At 39.4% G+C, this 20,007-nt stretch overlaps 2 protein-coding genes across 2 annotated transcripts in view; one reads left to right on the top strand and one right to left on the bottom strand.

The window, feature by feature from the left end:
• Positions 1–9,472, bottom strand: part of LOC117305021 (prostaglandin reductase 1-like) — a 15,682-nt gene extending 6,210 nt beyond the window's left edge. Inside the window, exon 1 of the mRNA XM_033789711.1 lies at positions 9,209–9,472. Within this exon, the coding sequence (XP_033645602.1) occupies positions 9,209–9,368 (160 nt within the window). The 5' untranslated portion in view covers positions 9,369–9,472. The remainder of the gene's footprint in view (positions 1–9,208) is intronic.
• A 616-nt stretch (positions 9,473–10,088) lies between these two features.
• LOC117305183 (F-box protein At1g78280-like) lies at positions 10,089–19,488 on the top strand. Its single transcript, XM_033789990.1, has 9 exons — positions 10,089–10,164; positions 11,377–11,831; positions 12,864–12,972; positions 13,379–13,528; positions 14,308–14,413; positions 16,677–16,818; positions 17,749–17,931; positions 18,630–18,717; positions 19,281–19,488. Exons 2-9 carry the CDS (start codon positions 11,407–11,409, stop codon positions 19,386–19,388), a joined length of 1,311 nt encoding a protein of 436 aa, XP_033645881.1. The 5' UTR covers positions 10,089–10,164; positions 11,377–11,406; the 3' UTR covers positions 19,389–19,488.
• Positions 19,489–20,007: the final 519 nt, after the last annotated feature.

Raw genomic sequence — 20,007 nt, 5'->3', positions numbered from 1 at the left:
CATTTAAATTTAATATATTTGATTACTTTTTGCATTTTTTTTATTAATAAAAACTTACGAGTTAAAATGCTGGTTAAATTTTCGTCTGATAATGAAAGTTTAACTTTCCATCTGTCTACTGGTTTGTTGTCGGCACACCATTTTGGCAAAATGGTAGAAAACCTCTATTGTGCCAACACTGGTTTTGTAGCTGCACCATAGACAATCTTTTCTGGGCCAATACTGGTTTCGAAGTGGCACACCATTTGTGTAGATTGTGGATATTAATTGTTGTTATTTTCTAGTTCACACCACCGTGGAGGAATAAATTACACTCACCAGCGGGTTGACTGACTTGCCAAACATTTTTAGAAGAGTACCATTTTATACCCAGATAACATACATACATTGGGCAATCAGTTATTCCAAATTATTACATTATTGCAATCAAGATTTATTAATATCTACAATTTTGGGGGTATTTTATAGCAAAAATAATCTTAACAAATTACATTACTTTGTAATTTTTTAATTGTTTCGACAATCTTAAGACATCCTGTGCCACAGCTTGAACCCTGCCTTGAAAATGCATATTATGACCAATGTCGGTTCAATGCCGGCCCAATGGTGGCCGTTACCAAATCAGTATTGGCACAAAAAAGTTGTTTTTATACCATTATTTGCCAAAATGGTGTGCCACTTCGAAACCAGTATTGGCCCAGAAAAAGTTTCTATACCATTTGTCAAAATGGCGTGGCGCTAAAAAAAAAGAATTGGCCCAGAAAAGATTGTCTATGGTGCAGCTACAAAACCAGTGTTGGCACAATAGAGGGTTTCTACCATTTTGCCAAAATGGATGTGCCGCCAACAAACCAGTAGACAGATGACAGAAAGTAAAACTTCATTATCAGACGAAAATTCAACCAGCATTTTAACTCGTAAGTTTTTATTAATAAAATAAAAATGCAAAAAGTATATCAAATATATTAAATTTAAATGAAATTACTTTGCAATAAAAAAGTTCATTACAATAAAGTGTAGTTGTCCATGATAAACACAAAACATAAAAAATGAAAAAAAACAGCAGCAATGATTAAATCAAATTAAAAATGCTATTAAAAACCAATAAAATAATAAAGGAGGTATACATTTTAGAATTTTGTTTTATTAATAGTATTCGGTTTCTCAAAATGCCGGTACCATCAGGGGTCGATTTCACAGAGAGTTAGGCCTAGTCCTAACTTAGGACGTAGTCCTTGGAGATATAAGAAACGTATGGCTAGTCCTAAGTTAGGACGATTAACTCTTCCTAACTCGAGATAAGACTAGTCTTAACTCTTTGTGAAATCCACCCAGCTTCAATAACTTGCATGGGCTAATTCCTTTTTAAATATCAAGTCGGTTTAGTAATTAGAACATATTTCTTTACCGTTTTGCCAAAGCCAGTATTGGCATGATTGGCCCCGAAAAGGTTTTCTATATGACACCATTTTGACAAAAATGGTGTGCAGCTACAAAACCAGTATTGGCTCAATGAGAGGTTTTCTGCCTGTTTTCTCAAATGGTGTGCCACAAAACCAGTATTGGACCACTGCAGGTTTTCTACCACTTTCCCAAAATGGTGCACCGCTACAAAACCAGCATTGGCCCATTAAAGGTTCATCATTTTGCCGAAACGGTGTGCCGCACAAAACCAATATTGGCCAAGACAGGCAAACCTCCGTCCTAACTAAAATAGTTTGCCTCTATAAAACCGACATTGGCCCAGTGTGGGCACTTTACTAGCAAGAGCATGACGCTTGACCGGAAGAAGGCCAGCACTGGCCCAATTCTGGCTCAATATCATCATCATATTTAACGGCACCGTATCGAAACTCGACGCCGGTACATGCCACCATTGGCCCGATACAGTACTGTTTGTTAGGCTATAACTGAAAAAAGGTTTGAACATAGGTTGTGAAGTTCTTGTGATATTGTCCCACTTCTGGGTGACCTGGAAGTAGAGCTAGGTCAATATGGGGGCCAAATTTTGTTAAGGTTAATCCTTAATGCTCAAAGAGTCTCTAAGTAAAAAAGGGTTTAAAAATTAGTGGTGTAGTTCTTGAGGTATGGTCCCACTTCCGGTTGACCCTGAAGTAGAGGTCAACAAGGGGACACATTTTTCAAAGTTAATATTTAACACAAAGGAGTGTGCAACTGAAAAAAAAGTTTGAAAATCGGTTGTATAGTTCTTGAGATATGGTCCCACTTCCGGTTGACCCGGATGTAGAGGTCAACATGGGGTCGCGGAAACTGGAACAAGTTTGAAATAGGTTGTATAGGTCTTGAGATCTGGTCACAATTCAGGTTGACCCGAAAATAGAGGTCAACATGGGGTCACGGTTTTCCAAAGTAAAAATTTAAATGGAGTCTATAACTGAAACAAAAAATGAAGATTGATTGTGTAGTATAACTGAAACAAAAAATGAGCCAACTTCCGGTTGACCTTGAAGTATACTTCTTGAGATATGGCGCGTTACTAATAGATTTACTAATTAAATATGCAAATGAAGATCACAAGGTTAATTAATTAATAATTTAAAACAAAATTACGTTTAGAGTAAAGCTTATTTTCAAGCTTCAATTTTAAATAAGATTTAACTCTTTTATCTTTATACTTTATACACCCCCCCCCCACCTAAATTAAGAACTTTATATAGTACGTTTTTCGCTTTGGATTAAATTAATACGTGCCTCTCCGTTTATTACAAGGAAATATTTGTATAATACTTTACCTAGCCTTTTATAAAACGTGTTGAGTGCGTCCCGGTCTGTGTTTGTCCATCACATTCATGATGCACATATGTGTTTTCCATCAAAACGGTTTTTGTGTGGTCATAATGTTCTCACCTCCGGGTCTGTTTACACAGGGCTACTTGTATGATTTCAGATTTCCCATTACACACAAAACTAGAGGTACATGTACAGTTTTTGTTTACTACAAAAACAAGGTGTTCGTGGTGAGTGAGTGAATGAATTGGTGACAACATTTACCTCATCAATCCAATGACTGGTTAAGGAGTTATGATTTGTTTACAAATTAAACACCAACTTCCGGTTTGCATCGGATAAAAGGTCAAATAGGGGTTACTTTTTTATGTAGCGCGTGATAAGTTTATTAAGACCTTTTAAATGATGGATGGGTTGTAAAAATCCAATATTTGGTTTAGAAGTTATGATTTTTTCAAATATAAAGTTTCAACTTCCGTTTTGAACCGGAAGGTACTGTCAAATGAGGTCACACTTGGTAGCGTTGGTGATGTCTTTTGAGTTCTTTCTTTTGACGTATAGATGATAAAAATCAAATCATGTGGTTTAGGATTTTTTTATTTTTCAAACATTATATATCAGTTTCCAACTTTAACTGGAAGTCAAGGTCAAACAGGGTCGCATATTGTATAGCACGTGATAAGTCTATTAAGACCTTTCAGATGATGCATAGATTGAAAAAATCCAATGTATGGTTCAGATGTTATGATTTTTTGCAAATATTAAACATCCGGTTTGAACCGGAAGACAATTTTGTCAGATCACAAATTATAGCGTTAGTAATGTTTTTCAAAGCCTTATCTGACGACGTTCAGATAATAAACAACTAATTTATTTCAAATAATTAACTGCATCTTCCTGTTTAACTGGAGGTCAAGGTTTAATAGTCAATGTTGTGTATCGTTTCTTCAGTTGTTACATACCTACCCAATGACGTATAAATAAATAAAAAATCAAATGTGTGGTTGTGAAATTATTTTTCTTTGACCAATTATTTTCAACCTCTGGTTTGAACAAGAAGCCAAGTTTAAACTGATTTCATTTGTGTAGATCCTGACTAGTTCATTAAAACCTTTCAGCTGATGTATGACTTGCAAACATTTTATAATTATGTGATGGACTATCTGAAGGTGTATAATGTATCTTATAACATCAATGCATATGTATTCCTACTTGTAGTTTTGGTGCGAGACGTTGTTCATTATAACTCAACTACTGCGATTCACCGCGATTCACTCAGCGCTCGATGTTACTAAAAACGTTACAGCGCCCTCTTTCGCTGGACTAAAGAGAGCACTTTTGGGAATTCCCGCGCTTGCACTGCATAGCGTACATAGCGTGCGTTGTTGATCAAAATGGGGTAAACGCGTGGGTCAACAGGTGCTTTGACGTCCCTTTTCGACTGATGTAAAGGTCCAAATTTTGTTATTTCTGTGCAAAAGATTGAGCGGGATTGCTGTTTTACAATCTGAAACAAAAATTACGTTGAAATGATCAGTAGTTTTAAAAACATGAATACGATAAGATTTTATGAAATTTTCAAATTTTGTTTTGCACTAGAAGTATTAAAAATATTTTACGTGTTCTGTGAAGCATTTGTCCAACTTTTAATGATCTATCCGATGATGTGTAGATTGTCAAAATCCGAATAATAGTTTTTGAGTTATGATTTTTACAAATATTAAACTTTGATCTAACGTAATTCAATTCCCGATGACGTCATAATGACGTAATTAAGTATGTGTTGTCTTGATACTGAGGTTCAACTATCTGTTGAGTTTCAACATTCCATTCAATCTCAATCTTGAGTTATTCCGTAGAAAAGCTCGAAAGTTGTTTTTTGACGAAAAAAACCCGAAGGTGAACTTCGACCCAGGGTAACGACCCGGATGCTAAGGTCGTACGATTTTGGCGTTAACTTTTCAAATGTTGCCCCAGTCTTGGTCTATCAGATGCGAAAACTTTGAACATCATAGCTTTCATATTCGTTGAGATACAGCAAAACGAAAATGGTCCCTTTTCAACTTTAAAAACCCTGTAATTTGACACCTAATGACGTCATCATGACGTAATGAAAACTGTGCCGTCTTCGTATTGAGGTTCAATTGTCTGGTGAGTTTCAAGGTTCAGTTTGGCTTGAATCTTGAGTTATGCTGTAGATAAGAGTTGACGGGAAGAAGAAGGAAGATGGAGAAGAAAAAAAACCCAGAGCAATAACAATAGGTGTTCGTGCATGCACGAACACCTAACTATCGGTAGAGACTCTTGTTCAAAAACATTTCCCTTCACTGAATATAAATATTTGTATTTCCCCGGCATACACCATTTCCGGAAGACGACAACCAATTGTGGGACATAGATAACCCTTCCACACCCTATCCTAATTTATTCCTCCATGTTGGTGTGAACTAGAAAATAACACAACTAATATCCACAATCTACACAATCATAGGTTTTGAAGTAGGCCTGCACCGACCGGACGCAAAATTCGGATATCCCAAAATCCCATCACCGGTTGCAAAAGTTGACTCATTGCAAAAAAACCACCACCGATCCCTAAAGTTGACTGATTGCAAAAAGCCACCTCCGATCCCTTAAGTTGACCGATTGCAAAAAGCCACCACCGATCCCTAAAGTTGACCGATTGCAAAAAGCCACCACCGATCACTAAAGTTGACCGATTGCAAAAAGCCACCACCGATCACTAAAGTTGACCGATTGCAAAAAGCCACCACCGATCACTAAAGTTGACCGCATGCAAAAAGCCATCACCGATCCCTGAAGTTGACCGATTGCAAAAAGCCATCACCGATCCCTAAAGTTGACCAACTGCAAAAAGCCACCACCGATCCCTAACGTTGACCGATATTATATTTCTGAATAATTACAACAGAATAAAATAAATTAATTACCTTATTTCATATTCCACCACCCAACAACAGCACACGTTGACACGGACTAATAACCTGACGTTCTTGTTGCTGCATGCTGCATGCAGACGAGAGGGAAAGTTACGAATCGCGCGGGCGATATTATTTTGCGCGACAGTGAAAATTACACGCTATTTGGCGATAATGGTTTTTGAACAGTGTAATAACTGTGCTGAATAGGAGACTTTCCAACGCTAGGTGGCAGCAGACATACCGGGTAAGTTTCCATTGTTTACGTAGTTCTGAACATGCGCATAATTCTGAGAACAATGGATTTACCCGGTAAGTCTGCTGCCCTCTATCGTCCCAGAAAGTCTCCCATTGCAATGCTGCGCGACCATCGCGCACTAAACAATATCGGCGCGAAACCGGCCTGACCGGGGGGGGGGGGGGTGGGATTGTGTTCTGGCTGTTCTGTTAATCGTACTCACCGTGCTGATTAATGACAGCACTGTTTACAGACTACCTCCAAGGTTACAAGCGGCGCCCATGTTTTCCAAAAGTTGAAACAGGAATTTATTCTTGAATTAAATTTAATAATTCAGAAATTCAGAATACACAATAATTCACAACCTCTTGATAGGGAGGAAGGGTCGGTGGCACTCGACCGAACGTTGTACGAGTAAGGTCTGTATCAGGCGTTTGTATTGTGCCCGCCTTCGGAGCCAATTCAATTAGTATTTTTCTCACACATTAGTCGAACAATTTGTCATTGCTATGTCAGACTTGTCATTTCATATTTTGGAGAGAAACAATTAGTCAATCAGTACTCTGTATCAACTAATCTACGGACAAAATTAGAAATAATAAATTCGTATTAGTCTTTAAAAAATATTGATTAGTAATTTCATTAGCTCAATTAGTAAAAATGTTTCCTATTAGTTAGTTCGGATTGAAAAATTAGTCATGAATGGAAAGACTGATTTTTATTGCGTATAGTTGACTAATTTTTTCTCCAAATTGACTACTAGATGTTTTCAGTGTACTAGTTTTGTTTTTAAAGGCCTTAAGACTGGGTTGCTGTAAAAATCAAAGAATTGGCCAGACTTTCAAAAATAGATTTCGTTTATACTTTGCACAAGTGAAGGCCATCAACCAAAATGTAAAAATAAAGCATAATTTTTGCTTTTACACCTTCGTTGCCATGGCAACAGTCAAAAGTAGAAAATTACCATATTTCACATAATTTAGCACTTTTTATGAGTAAAAATTACCGAAAGTTGAGGGCTTCACTGTGTGAAAACCAAATAGTGGACCTACCTCTCAGCTGGATATGGTAACTCATGGAGCAATAAACTAGCTCCATGGGTAACTATAAATCCTTAATCTTTCCAAAAATGCATTTGACAAAAGTACAGTTAATTGTGAATGGAAGATTCCATTATTTCAAAAAGGGGTGTTTTGAGGAAAAGACAACTTGGGAAATATAGGGGGTTGCTAAAATTGTCCCAAAGTCCCAAAGTAGCATATTTAGGAATTTTCTTTTTATTTCTAGGCGTGAAAGATAAGATACTGGTCTGTAAGAATAAAAAAAAAAAAAAAAAATGGTATTTGTTGTACTGGGGAGCAGTGCTGCCACAAACTTCGTGCTTATTGGGGAAAAAAGGTGTTTATTTTCAAATTGTATAACAGCAAAAACAAGATTTCTTTTAAAGGATCTTGTTTACTCGTTGCACATGTTAATTTGTTCAACCAAAGTGTAAAAAGAAAGCATAGTTTTTGCATCCGCACTTTGGTTGCCATGGCAACGGTTAAAAATAAGAACATTACCATATTTTACCTAGTTTAGCTATTTTCATTATAAGTAAAAACTACCCAAAGTTGAGAGCTGCACTGTGTAAAGACCAAATTATATGACCTGCCTCTCAACTGAATTTTTATGGTAAATATAATAATCCATGGTCTTTCCAAAATGCACCTGACACAGGTACAGTTAATTGTGAATGGAAAAATCCATTCTTTAAAAAAGGGGTGTTTTGAACAAAGGTCAATTTGGGAAATAGAGGGGTTTGCTAAGTTTGCCAGAAGTCCGAAAGTAGCATACTATTTTACGAAAGTTTTGCTAAAGATAAGATACTGGTCTGTAGGAATTTCAAAAAAAATGTTTTGGTATTTGTTGATCTAGGGAGCAGTGATGCCAGAGCTTCATGCTTTTGACTAAGGGAATCAATGTGTGGTGAAGAGGTTTCAACTAGTGGTTTAAACCCAACGAGGCCTGGTTCTTGATAATTTCACTGAAACGAAGTCGAGGTAAATTATCTAGAACCAGGCCTCGGCGGGTTTAAACCACTAGTTGAAAACCGATTCAACACACTTTGATTCCCATTCATAAATACCTTTTCGGTCAAAAACATCATCACTTTTTGGTCAAAAAGTAAAATAAATGCAAAAATTATAATTGTTAAATGATTTCTTTCAACACAACACCCCTCCAGCTATGATATGGTGAAGCCCTCCGCCGCCCTCGGGTAAACAACTCCTTATAAGGGAATGCTCTGCGCGTCACGCGTGTTGCATGATGTGGCACAACTGTTTCAGCCGTTGCTCTCGACCAATAGGAATGAAGAAACTGTCTCATAAGAACAGGTGCAAGGTCGCGTGTCACGCCCATGAATTGACACTTTTTACCGGTCATAAACAAAGGTTTATACACACCCACGTGACGCGCTCTCCACCAATAGGAATAGCGAAACTGTCTGAGGTATTTATGAATGTACAATTAATGGTTACGAAAATCAATTAATTTCCAAGTTCCTTAAAGACACTACACACTATTGGTAACTGTCAAAGACAAGTCTTCTCACTTGGTATATCTCAACATATGCATAATATCAAATTCGTGGAAAATTACTTCTTTCTCAAAAACAATGAGGGAGCCGTTTCTCACAATGTTTTATAGTTTAACCTCCCCCATTAATCGTTACCAAGTAAGGTTTTGTGCAATAACTATTTTGAGTAATTACCAATGGTGTCCACTGCCTTTAATGGAACATAGCCAGATAACACTATACCGGCCGAACTAGCTGTGGTGAGTCTTCGAACTATACACTGTATACAATTGAGAGTTATATTTTTATTTTAAGTTGCTTTGCTTTTATTTTATCCTGTTTTTTTTTCAATCAACATCATTGTTCAGCATGTAAAAAATGCCATTTTAGAGAATTGTTTTGATCTTGTTTTTGCAAATATTACCATGTTTGAGACAGTGTCAGTACATGACACAGTTGCCCATTTGTGCTCCCCAGACATGACACCATTGGGTACCTCCATGGTGCAACGTGCAACCATTCTTCCTCCCCATGTAATGATGGTGCAACCTTTGTGCAATAATTGCGCAACGAAGGGGTGCAGCCGATCGAATCGACTAGGCCCACTAGCAATGGTACTTAGCCTGCTAAAATTACGAACGGAGGTCTACCCATGGAGGTCTATTTCTACCTCTATTGCCATTGCTCTATGCAAAAATCACACAGCGAGAAGCATGCACTTACTCCCGTCTGTGACTGCTGGAAGATCGAACTCCACCAGGTCCATGTCGCTTCGCTTAGGCATGCCCTGGAAGTGTTGCTTCAGCACCCATTTCTTTCCTTTCGTGGTCGGCATTTTGAGGAATGAATTTACGGCACAGCAGAGAACTGAACGAATACGCATGTGGCAGGTTGCTCAACTTTATCAAGAATGAATTGTCAATTTCAGTGAGAATAATATAATAGTCCAACCAAAAATTTACAATAGACCTTATGCATTTCAGTACGGCGCCCTCGCCTTGAGGTCAAAAGGAGGTTGTTCATTGGCCAATCTATGTGCATTTCGATTGTTTCGTCACCGTTTGACCTCAAAGATGGCGGCTGGATGACGTCAATGCATAAGGTCTATTTATAATGTCCTGCAAAAAACACTAGAACTTGATCTGATCATAATAACAGTTATTTGCCTCACTCATTTCCGTTGGTGACGCGTGACGAGAGAACAACAAAATTGAGAACCAACATTATTAATTTTAGGGTGCCCCGCACCCTCTGTAAACATGCACAGCTCTCAAACTTTGACCTAAAAATGATAACATTAGACTCGCTTATCAGTGCTCTGCAACAAACAATAATGACAATGTTATTCACAAATTTTGCAAACTCATTCTTCTTTTGTCTAGCCATGTTAAGTTTTATATCTTATCAAACTTCGGAGCAATGTACTTTAGGCGGTGATTTTGTAAAACAAAAACTTTAAAATAATCACGAGAAAGAATTTTCCTCGGCGATTTGATAATGAGGCTGATTTTTTTTTTTTTTTTTAATAATGAGAGTTGACAAAAATTGTTGTCAAAGTTGGACATGATTTACCAAATGGTGGCGCTATTAAAAATCCCACACTCTAAATCATTGTGAATTCGGGTTGGTATGCGTCTGTGTCTCGATAGATGTTTTGTGCTGATTGACTGTGGAAAAAGGTAATATATAAAAACAGTTGTTAGTTTATGTTGGTGTTAGATGAATTGCTAGACCTTGGCCAAGGAATGTTTTAAAACTTGGAGAACATAAAATACCGTAATTGATTTTGAGTTGACTTACAAAGTTACAGTTCTACTAACAACAGAGAAATTCACTCACTCAGCACTCTCTTCATTCATTGCCCTCTGTTATTCTACGTGTCTCAGCTTGCTGTCTGTCCATGGTCTGTCTGGGCGTTACAAGGGGAGGAAGGGCTACATTGTGTGCATTTTGTTTTGTAATGAAAAACATTACATTTTGGGCTATTGCTCAGTTAGCCCCACCACAAGGTTTTTATAAAGGGAAAAGTTTTAAAATAAAAGGGATCATGATATTGATAATTTCTGTACTCATCTCTTGACATTTTAAAACAATAGACCGATCCATTAAGCTCCGCCCCATTGCGTATTGACCAATCACAACGCAACGAAGGTCCGACAAATAAGGGCCGACATGCGTGCGCGTATCTTGGCGCGCCCGGCAGAGTTGTGCAGAAAGGCATTGGAGAGCCCCAGGTGTTCTTGCTCACACGTGCGTTGTGGGCGGAGCCTACTGGATCGGTCTATTGATGTTTTACAATGTCAGTAGCCTTAAAGGCAGTGGACACTATTGGTAATTGTCAAAGACTAGCCTTCACAGTTGGTGTATCTCAACATATCCATAAAATAACAAACCTGTGAAAATTTGAGCTTAATCGGTTATCGAACTTGCGAGATAATAATGAAAGAAAAAACACCCTTGTCACTCGAAGTTGTGTGCGTTTAGATGGTTGATTTCGAGACCTCAAGTTCTAAATCTGAGCTCTTGAAAACAAATTCCTTCTTTCTCGAAAACTATGGCACTTCAGAGGGAGCTGTTTCTCACAATGTTTTATACTTACCAACCTCTCCCCATTACTCGTCACCAAGAAAGGTTTAATGCTAATAATTATTTTGAGTATTTACCAATAGTGTCCACTGCCTTTAAGTTTCAACATAAGTCAGCAGTACAAACAAACCCATGCACCCAACCCCACCTTGTTTGGCTGTTATGGTTCTCTTTACACATCATCATCGGTCTTATCACAGTAATGCCGGCAGTTTAGCCTATTCCATCATTCTACTGTATTTATTGGACATGTTGGAAGGTTTCAACTTTCAATATGAAATTATTTTTATTTCTTTTATTTCTAGTTACCGAACACTAATGGTTCACTTCAGTTCATGAACAAAATCAAAACCACCATGCCATCTGGAAAGAGACGCAAAAATAAAAACTCTAATGCAGCAGATGTCACAACAACAACCCCCCCGCCAGCCTCTACCTACCAACAAGTCAGAGCCACCAGCAACACACCGAACTCTGACAACCCAACGCCACCTAGAGCAAGCCATTCCCGCGCCAGAAGGATAAACAATGCATTCCAACCTCAGTACTACCCCCACTGGATTTTCATCGGCCTGGTTGCTGTTCTGACGATCGCCGGTTTAAAGCATGGGGATGTACAAGTGTTCTATGAGTATGTCAAGATGATACATCCTTTGCAGTTTCAGCATTCTTGGTCCAGTGGGTGGTATTTTGATGATGTCATCGAGCGACGGAGTAATCTAAGTCTGGAAGAGTTCCGACAACTGTATGATGGTAAAAGGTAAACAGGAAAAGGGACATTTACTGAAACTTAAATAAGGGAATAAAGGGGTAGCGACGAGTTCTTAAACGGCTCTTTAAAACCGGCAGGGTCGTTGCCGTGAGAGAAAGGCTCGAGCCGAAGGTGAGAGGGCCTTTATCGAACGGCAACGACCCTGCAATGTTTTAAACGTAACGAGTCACTACTCTTTTATTCCCATTCATAAATGCCCTTTTGTTAAAAAACACTAAAAAAATACAGTTATAGACACTTTAACAATTGAAAATTCATGGATTGAAATATTTTTTTCAAAAACTTCGTGAAGAATCTGTTTGATGCGCGTTGTTTGTGTGTACGCGCGCGCGCTTAGATTACGTGCTGTTACTAATAGCTATGAATTGCGTTCTGCGTGATATTCTTGCGCGCCCAACACGCGGAAGCCAGCCGGTTATAAACAGCTCCAGCTGGTCGTTATCAACCGTTTAAACACCCCCACGTGACGCGCTCCTTTATAAAGCACTGGAAACATTTGGTAATTGTCAAAGACCAGCCATCGTTTTCACCAATCTCTTCCTTACTAAAGGATAAAAGACACTGGACACCTTCGTTAATTTTCAAAGACCAGTCGTCTCAAGGGGACCAAGGAAAACCCAGTCCGAAGCAGCTAGGTAAGTAAGTAAAATTAGTGGGTGGCATGGTTGGCGTGTGCCTAAAGCGCTCGCCTCTCACCAAGGTGACCCCGGTTTGATTCCCGGCCAGGGTCATTATGTGAGTTGAGTTGTGCGTTGGTTCTCTGCTGTGCCGCGAGGGTTTTCACGACCATCTGGTTTTCCTCCCTCTGGAAAAATCAAACACTTTCGATCTTGGCTGTGCTCCGTGGTTTAATGGGTTGATGTGGCTGGCAGCCAAAGGCGCCCTTGCATGCCTGCTTCTCGAACACGTTGTAGCCGCGTCCTTCGCAACTCAGCTCTTAGCTGCAAGTAAGGATGATTGGCCCCCCAAATTATTATTATAAGTAATGAAATAGTTTCCATTCATTTTTTCTTTTTGAAGACCTGTAATCATACAAGATGTCCTTCAGAGCTGGGGAGCCATGGGCTGGGACAAGAATTTCTTCGCATCTCGCTACCCCAACGAGCGAGTCGCTATGAAAGCTGTGGAGGTAAGGATAATGATTTAAAGGCAGTGGACACTATTGGTAATTACTCAAAATAATTATTAGCATAAAACCTCACTTGGTAACAAATAATGGGGAGAGGTTGATAGTATAAAACATTGTGAGAAACGGCTCCCTCTGAAGTGTTGTAGTTTTTGAGAAAGAAGTAATTTTCCACAAATTTGATTTTGAGACCTCAGATTTAGAAATTGATGTCTCGAAATCAAGCACCTGAAAGCACACAACTTCGCGTGACGAGGGTGTTTTTTCTTTCATTATTATCTTGCAACTTTGATGACCAATTGAGCTCAAATTTTCACAGTATGCATGTTGAGATACAGCCAGTGAGAAGACTAGTCTTTGACAATTACCAATAGTGTCCTGTTCACATAATTTGTTTTTTTAACAACAGGGCAGATTGGACCAGGCAGAGAGTTATTCTATTCCCCTCAAAACTTTTATTGAACATCTTAAAGAAAGAAATCCTCGCAGCTGGACCTACGTCGAAGATGAACTTTTTATTCCGCAAAGACCTGACCTCCAGAATGATATCGGTTCTTCGGTAAGTTTTGAATTCCTTCTTCGTTTTTTTTTATTGACAGGATGCATCCAGTTCTTTTTGTATAGAGTTGAACTGAAGTATACTCAGTAGCCATCCGGGTGTGAAAACCGCTGTATAAAAAACGGTATTCCATTAGTGTATTGATTATAAAAGAGATCCTGTAGGTTGGAACTGAATCAGTAACTGGGTTCAAATGTCAGTGACTGATCAAAGAGATCTTGTACGTGGAAACTGAATAAGTAACTGGGTTCAAATGTAAGTGAGTGAAGTTAGTATAAAAGAGATGGTTGGAACTGAATAAGTAACTGAAGTACATGTATGTTCAAATTTCAGTGAGTGTAGTGAGTATATGAAAGAGATCCTGTAGGTTGGATTGAATAAGTAACTGAAGTATGATAAAATGTCAGTGGGTGTAGTGAGTACAAAAGAGATCATTTAGATTAAAACTGAATAAGTAACCAAAATGTGTTTAACTTTCAGTGAGTGTAGTGAGTGTAAAAAAGTAGCTAAGCATAAGCAAATATACTTAACAGAACAAGGTTACCAGCCAAACTACCATGTCACAAGTACAATTTGTGACTGGTATCCTGCTTATTTCTGCTTAAGCAATATTTTCTGCTTAAGCAGCTCTATAAAATTGGCCCCTGATATTCTCTACAAAACTTGGTTATTTATACGGCTAATTTCATAAACGAAACTCTTAATTTCATAACTATTTTACAAATAATATTAATTGATTCTACCATCCTGCTCCCGGTTCCTCCATGATCGCAAACCAGATTTACTTAGAAGAGGACTTCTTTAAGTTGTTCCCCAAGGAGATTCAACCATGGAATGCCATGTTTCTTTGGGGAACCCGATACTCGCGGTCAAGCCTTCATATTGGTTAGTTATAAAGAACGCAATACTAGTTTTTATAAATAATTCTTGCTATCATCCTGCTCCCGGTTCCTCCATGATCGCAAACCAGATTTACTTAGAAGAGGACTTCTTTAAGTTATTCCCCAAGGAGATTCAACCGTGGAATGCCATGTTTCTTTGGGGAACCCGATACTCACGGTCAAGCCTTCATATTGGTTAGTTATAAAGAACGCAATACTAGTTTTTATAAATAATTCTTGCTATCATCCTGTTCCCGGTTCTTCCATGATCGCAAACCAGATTTACTTAGAAGAGGACTTCTTTAAGTTATTCCCCAAGGAGATTCAACCGTGGAATGCCATGTTTCTTTGGGGAACCCGATACTCACGGTCAAGCCTTCATATTGGTTAGTTATAAAGAACGCAATACTAGTTTTTATAAATAATTCTTGCTATCATCCTGTTCCCGGTTCTTCCATGATCGCAAACCAGATTTACTTAGAAGAGGACTTCTTTAAGTTATTCCCCAAGGAGATTCAACCGTGGAATGCCATGTTCCTTTGGGGAACTAGGTATTCACGGTCAAGCCTTCATATTGGTTAGTTATTAAGAACCCAAATCTTGTCCTCCAAGTTGCATGGTTTTTATATCTGTACAAGCTTTGTAGTTAGTGTCTTGTTGTGTTTTCTGTAGCTATATTGTAACAGGGCTGGGGACTTCTTGAAGTTATTCCCCAAGAAGATTCAACAGTGGAATGCCATGTTCCTTTGGGGAATCAGGTATTCACGGTCAAGCCTTCATATTGGTTAGTTTAAGAACTAGATACTCCAAGCCGCATGTATCGGAAAACTACATGAACAGTAGCTGGTGTTTCGCGGTGCTTTTTTGTGGCTACAGGGCCTGTACAAGGCCTGCAAGGCTTGTTCATGTAGCTCTAAAACTGAGCTTGGTTGTGTAGGGTGAGTTCAAGTAGCTTCCCCGGGTCTACCCTGGTCTGCCTCCGGTACGTTCAAATAGCTTCAATGTCTTTCCAGGGGCTCACCACGAGAGGGTGAGTGATCGATCGATAAGCTCTGGTCAGGGGCTCACCCGACTGAGCATCGGAGGGGGTCGACACAGGGTCAAGCTAATCGAGTGCACCCAAAGAGTGGCCAACCTTCCTGCATTTGTGTTATTCCTGCACATGAAAGGTTTTAGGTCTTAGCATGTGTACCCCTCCTGGAACAACTGGTGTTTCTGATCAGCAGAGTGTGGGTTCGAATCCCCAGCCGTGACACTGTGCCCTTAAACAAGACATGGGACGTAAAGCCGTTGGTCCCATGTGTTGTGTAACGCATGTAAAAGAACCCAGTGCACTTATCGAAAAGAGAAGGGGTTCGCCCCGGTGTTCCTGGTTGAGGCTGCTTAATGCGCCGTAGCACCTTGTAAACCCTTATAAGGTGCTAAATAATTGGGTCTCAGAATTCATCACTGCAATAACCTATCTTTCTGAAAGTTTGTATATACTCAGCGCCTTGAGTACCTTGTTTGGTAGATACGTGCGCTATATAAGACTTCGATATTATTAACAATGGATTCACCCAGTGCTCTGCTGCCACCTAGTGTTCTTCACAGTCCCCAATTGTTCATTGTTTCAGCTACCCCCTTTATAGGCTTTGCTCCGCCTATTATTCGGAATGTTACAGTTGACAAAAATGTATACGTACACTAAGCTTTCTGTTTTCGCTGGATGTTGTATTTGTTTGCATGGTTGTAGTGTTGAGGTGGTGTGAGTGTTCTATAGCATTCCTTACTGCATGGTAGTCTTTGCTCAAGACGCTTGTTGTGGTTTGCGAATTGTGTATATATGTACAGTGCGCTCAGTAGTAATTCGTAATAAACCTTATGCACATGACGTCATTTCATTAGGGCGCCCTCACCTTGTTTCATCACCGTTTTACCTCTCAGATGGCGGCTGGATGAAGTCAATGCATAAGGTCTATAGCATGCCCTCGTACTACTAGATTTGACCAACTTGACTAACGTCAGAATTTTTTTTTTTTTTTTTTTTATTGTTTCTCTCCCCAGCCTTTCCTATGACTAGCTCTCCATTTAATTGTTTACATCTGTTTTCATGAATATAAAAGCCATAAAAAAAACCTTGTTATGTTCGCAAGCAATCAGTACTTGCAGTAAGTGGGCTAGTTTTGTTGTCACACACACTCAATCTCTAGTTAAGTTTCGGTTTATTTCCCTTTTTTAATCATCATTTCTGTGTTTCTGTGTTTCATCTTTTTTCATCTTTACAGATCCATATAATTGGACCGGGACCAACGCCGTGTTCAAAGGGCTGAAGAAATGGAAGCTCTACCCACCCGGCCAAGATGACTTCCTGTACGTCTTACCCAACCGCCTCTCTGGTTTTCCACTGAAAAGTTTTAAATACAACAGGTAAGAGGGATGGCCTGTCGTAGTTTGGTGGTTTAGAGCACCAGACTCAAGTCAAATTTCATGGAGCTACACTTAAAGGCAGTGGACACTGTTGGTAATTACTCAAAATAATTATTGGCATAAAACCTTACTTGGTAACTAGTAGTAGGGAGAGGTTGATGGTATAAAACATTGTGAGAAACGGCTCCCTCTGAAGTGACATAGTTTTCGAGAAAGGAGTATTTTTCCACGATTTTGATTTCGAGACCTCAGATTTAGAATTTGAGGTCTCGAAATCAACCATCTAAATGCACACAACTTCGTGTGACAAGAGTATTTTTTCTTTCATTATTATCTCGCAACTTCGACGACCAATTGAGCTAAAATTTTCACAGGTTCTTTATTTTATGCATATGTTGAGATACACCAAGTGAGAAGACTGGTCTTTGACAGTTGCGAATAGTGTCCAGTGTCTTTAATAATATCAAAAGTCTTATATAGCACACATATCTACCAACAAAGGTACTCAAGGCGCTGAGTATATATATACAAACTTTCTGAAAAAGATTCTGAGACCCAATTGTGTAGCACCTTGTAAGGGTATACAAGGTGCTACGCCGCATACAGCGTTTACAGCCAGGAACACCGGGCGAACCCTTTTTCTTTTCGATAAGTGCACTGGGTTCTTTTACATGCATTACACAGCACATGATACCAACGGTTTAACGTCCCATCCGAAGGAAAAAGCAATGGTGAAGTGTCTTGCTTAAGGACACAAGTGTCACGGCTTGGGATTCGAAATCACAATTTTGCTGATAAGAAACACCAGAGTTTGAATTTCGGTGCTCTCAACCACTCGGCCACGACACTTCCACTTGCATAACAAAAAAATATTAAAATAATAGAGAGAATAATATAATTTCAAATCCTAATCCTGTTTCCCATTTTTAGCCCCATAGATGCCTTTGATCCGGATATCCAGACCTACCCAATGTTTGCCCAAGCGAGGGCGATCACCTTCACCCAGCACCCGGGGGAGCTCCTCATAATACCAACCGGGTGGTTCCACCAAGCGTACAACGACATGGAAACAATAGCAGTCAGCAGCCAAGTTATGAACACAGCTAACTATAGGTGGGTACCCCCCTCTTTGCTGTGGTGCCCTCTGCAAAGTTCCAATTCAAACTGTCATTTTCCTCGAAGAAGGGCCTCTTACCAGGTGAATATTGCTGTGCCCCTTCAAAAAACGAAATTAATAAATACCACAGACAGTTTCGCTATCCCTATTGGTGGAGAGCGCGTCACGTGGGTGTGTATAAACCTTTGTTTTTGACCAGTAAAAAGTGTTGAAACATGGGCGTGACACGCGAGCTTGCACCTGTGCTTATAAGGCAGTTTCTTCATTCCTATTGGTCAAGAGTAACGGCCGAGGCAGTTGTGCCACATCACGCGATACGCGCGACGCCCACAGCATTCCCTTATAAGGAGTTGTTTACCCGAGGGCCTTGACTGGGCCTTACCATTTCACAGCTGGAGGGGTGTTGTGTTGAAAGAAATCATTGAAAAATTAAAAATTTTGCATTTATTTAACTTTTTGACCATAAGTGTTGATGTTTTTTTGACCGAAAAGGTATTTATGAATGGGAATCAAAGTGTGTTGAATCGGTTTTCAACTAGTTGTTTAAACCTGAAGTATATTTACCTATCAAGAACCAGGCCTCGTTGGGATTAAACCACTAGTTGAAAACCTCTTCACCACACATTGATTCCCTTATTCAAAGCCTGAAATTGTCATTATTTATTTATGTGATAATTACTTTGTCATCTTGCAGGAATGTGCTGGAGGAGATTCTGAAGGCAGGGAGTGTGACAAAAGAAATGTTGCCTGAAGACTTTGAGATCCTGACCCCAAAAGAGCAGGTAAAACATGAACCCATCACTCCAACTATGCAATCATTCAATTTGAATAATGTCTGGTACAATGACATGCTTGATCACAAGTTACCTCTTAAATTTGAATACATCAGACTATAGAGACAGTTGCTATGTCAAATAGTTCGAGGCAAGCTTATAATGGGTGCGTTCGATTAGCTTCCCTGGGACGGACCCCGGTCTGTCCCCGGTACGTTCGAATAGCTTTGACAGCATTCCAAGGGCTCACTTGGGTCAGCCCCCAGTGCCCTGCTCTTGGAATGGGTCACTTGGGGCTGGCCCGAGGTGCATGACGTCCACACGAGATCACCATGTGATCGTTCGATTAGCTCTGGTCATCAGGGGCTCACCCGAGTGAGCACCGCAGGGCCCACATGGGGAAGCTAATCGACTGCACCCAATGTCGTCAATGAATTGGTCCTATTAGACTGACTAGTGAGGCCAACATGCAAAACCTTTTATAACCATTTTAGGAAAGGAAACAGTTTCAAAGACAAGAAACTACAAATACTTGGTCTCGAGTTCATTATTTTTGTTGGTGTGTTCTGCAGGTGATGGCGGCAACTTCTCTGATACCCCAAGAAGTTCTGGACAAAGGACGTCAAGTAACTGAAGATGCCATTAGGCAAATCAACAGCAGTCCTCATGAACACACTTAGCTCATTAGCATAACATCATGAATGAGTCTTAAAGGCAGTGGACACTATTGGTAATTACTCAAAATATTTATCAGCATAAAACCTTACTTGGTTACGAGTAATGGGGAGAGGTTGGTAGTAAAAAACATTGTGAGAAACGGCTCCCTCTGAAGTGGAGTAGTTTTCGAGGAAGAATTAATTTTCCACGAATTTGATTTCGAGATCTCAGAATTAGATTTTTAACTCTCAAAATCAATCATCTGAAAGCACACAACTTCGTGTGACAAGGGTGTTTTTTCTTTCACTATTATCTTGCAACTTCGATGACCAATTGAGTTCAAATTTTCACAGGTTTGTTATTTTATGCATATGTTGAGACACACCACGTGAGAAGACTGGTCTTTGACAATTACCAATAGTGTCCAGTGTCTATAAGGGCGAATTTTGTCGGAGTGTGTGGTCCAACTTTAATAATAAATTTTGTGCAATAGGTATTCCTAATGTTTTAACCCCTAAGAGCTGAAAAATAATTACATTTACAGGGTAGCTGTTGCCGACAGTCTAAAAACGCGCTTACATCTTTTTGTTGCTTTTTAGTTTGAGGATCTGCAAATATCACTTCTTAAAAAAAAGTTGTTTG

The sequence above is a fragment of the Asterias rubens genome, chromosome 22, assembly GCF_902459465.1.
Source record: "Asterias rubens chromosome 22, eAstRub1.3, whole genome shotgun sequence".
Classification (NCBI taxonomy): domain Eukaryota; kingdom Metazoa; phylum Echinodermata; class Asteroidea; order Forcipulatida; family Asteriidae; genus Asterias; species Asterias rubens.
This window is presented reverse-complemented; position numbering and strand designations above follow the sequence as displayed.

Bases quoted from the DNA above. Each gene is read 5' to 3' on its own strand.
- LOC117305183 (XM_033789990.1), top strand. From the start codon at position 11,407: ATGAACAAAATCAAAACCACCATGCCATCTGGAAAGAGACGCAAAAAT. The intron at 14,414-16,676 runs GTTAGTTATAAA...TCATCTTTACAG, and splicing joins GCGGTCAAGCCTTCATATTG to ATCCATATAATTGGACCGGG. The intron at 18,718-19,280 runs GTAAAACATGAA...TGTGTTCTGCAG, and splicing joins TCCTGACCCCAAAAGAGCAG to GTGATGGCGGCAACTTCTCT.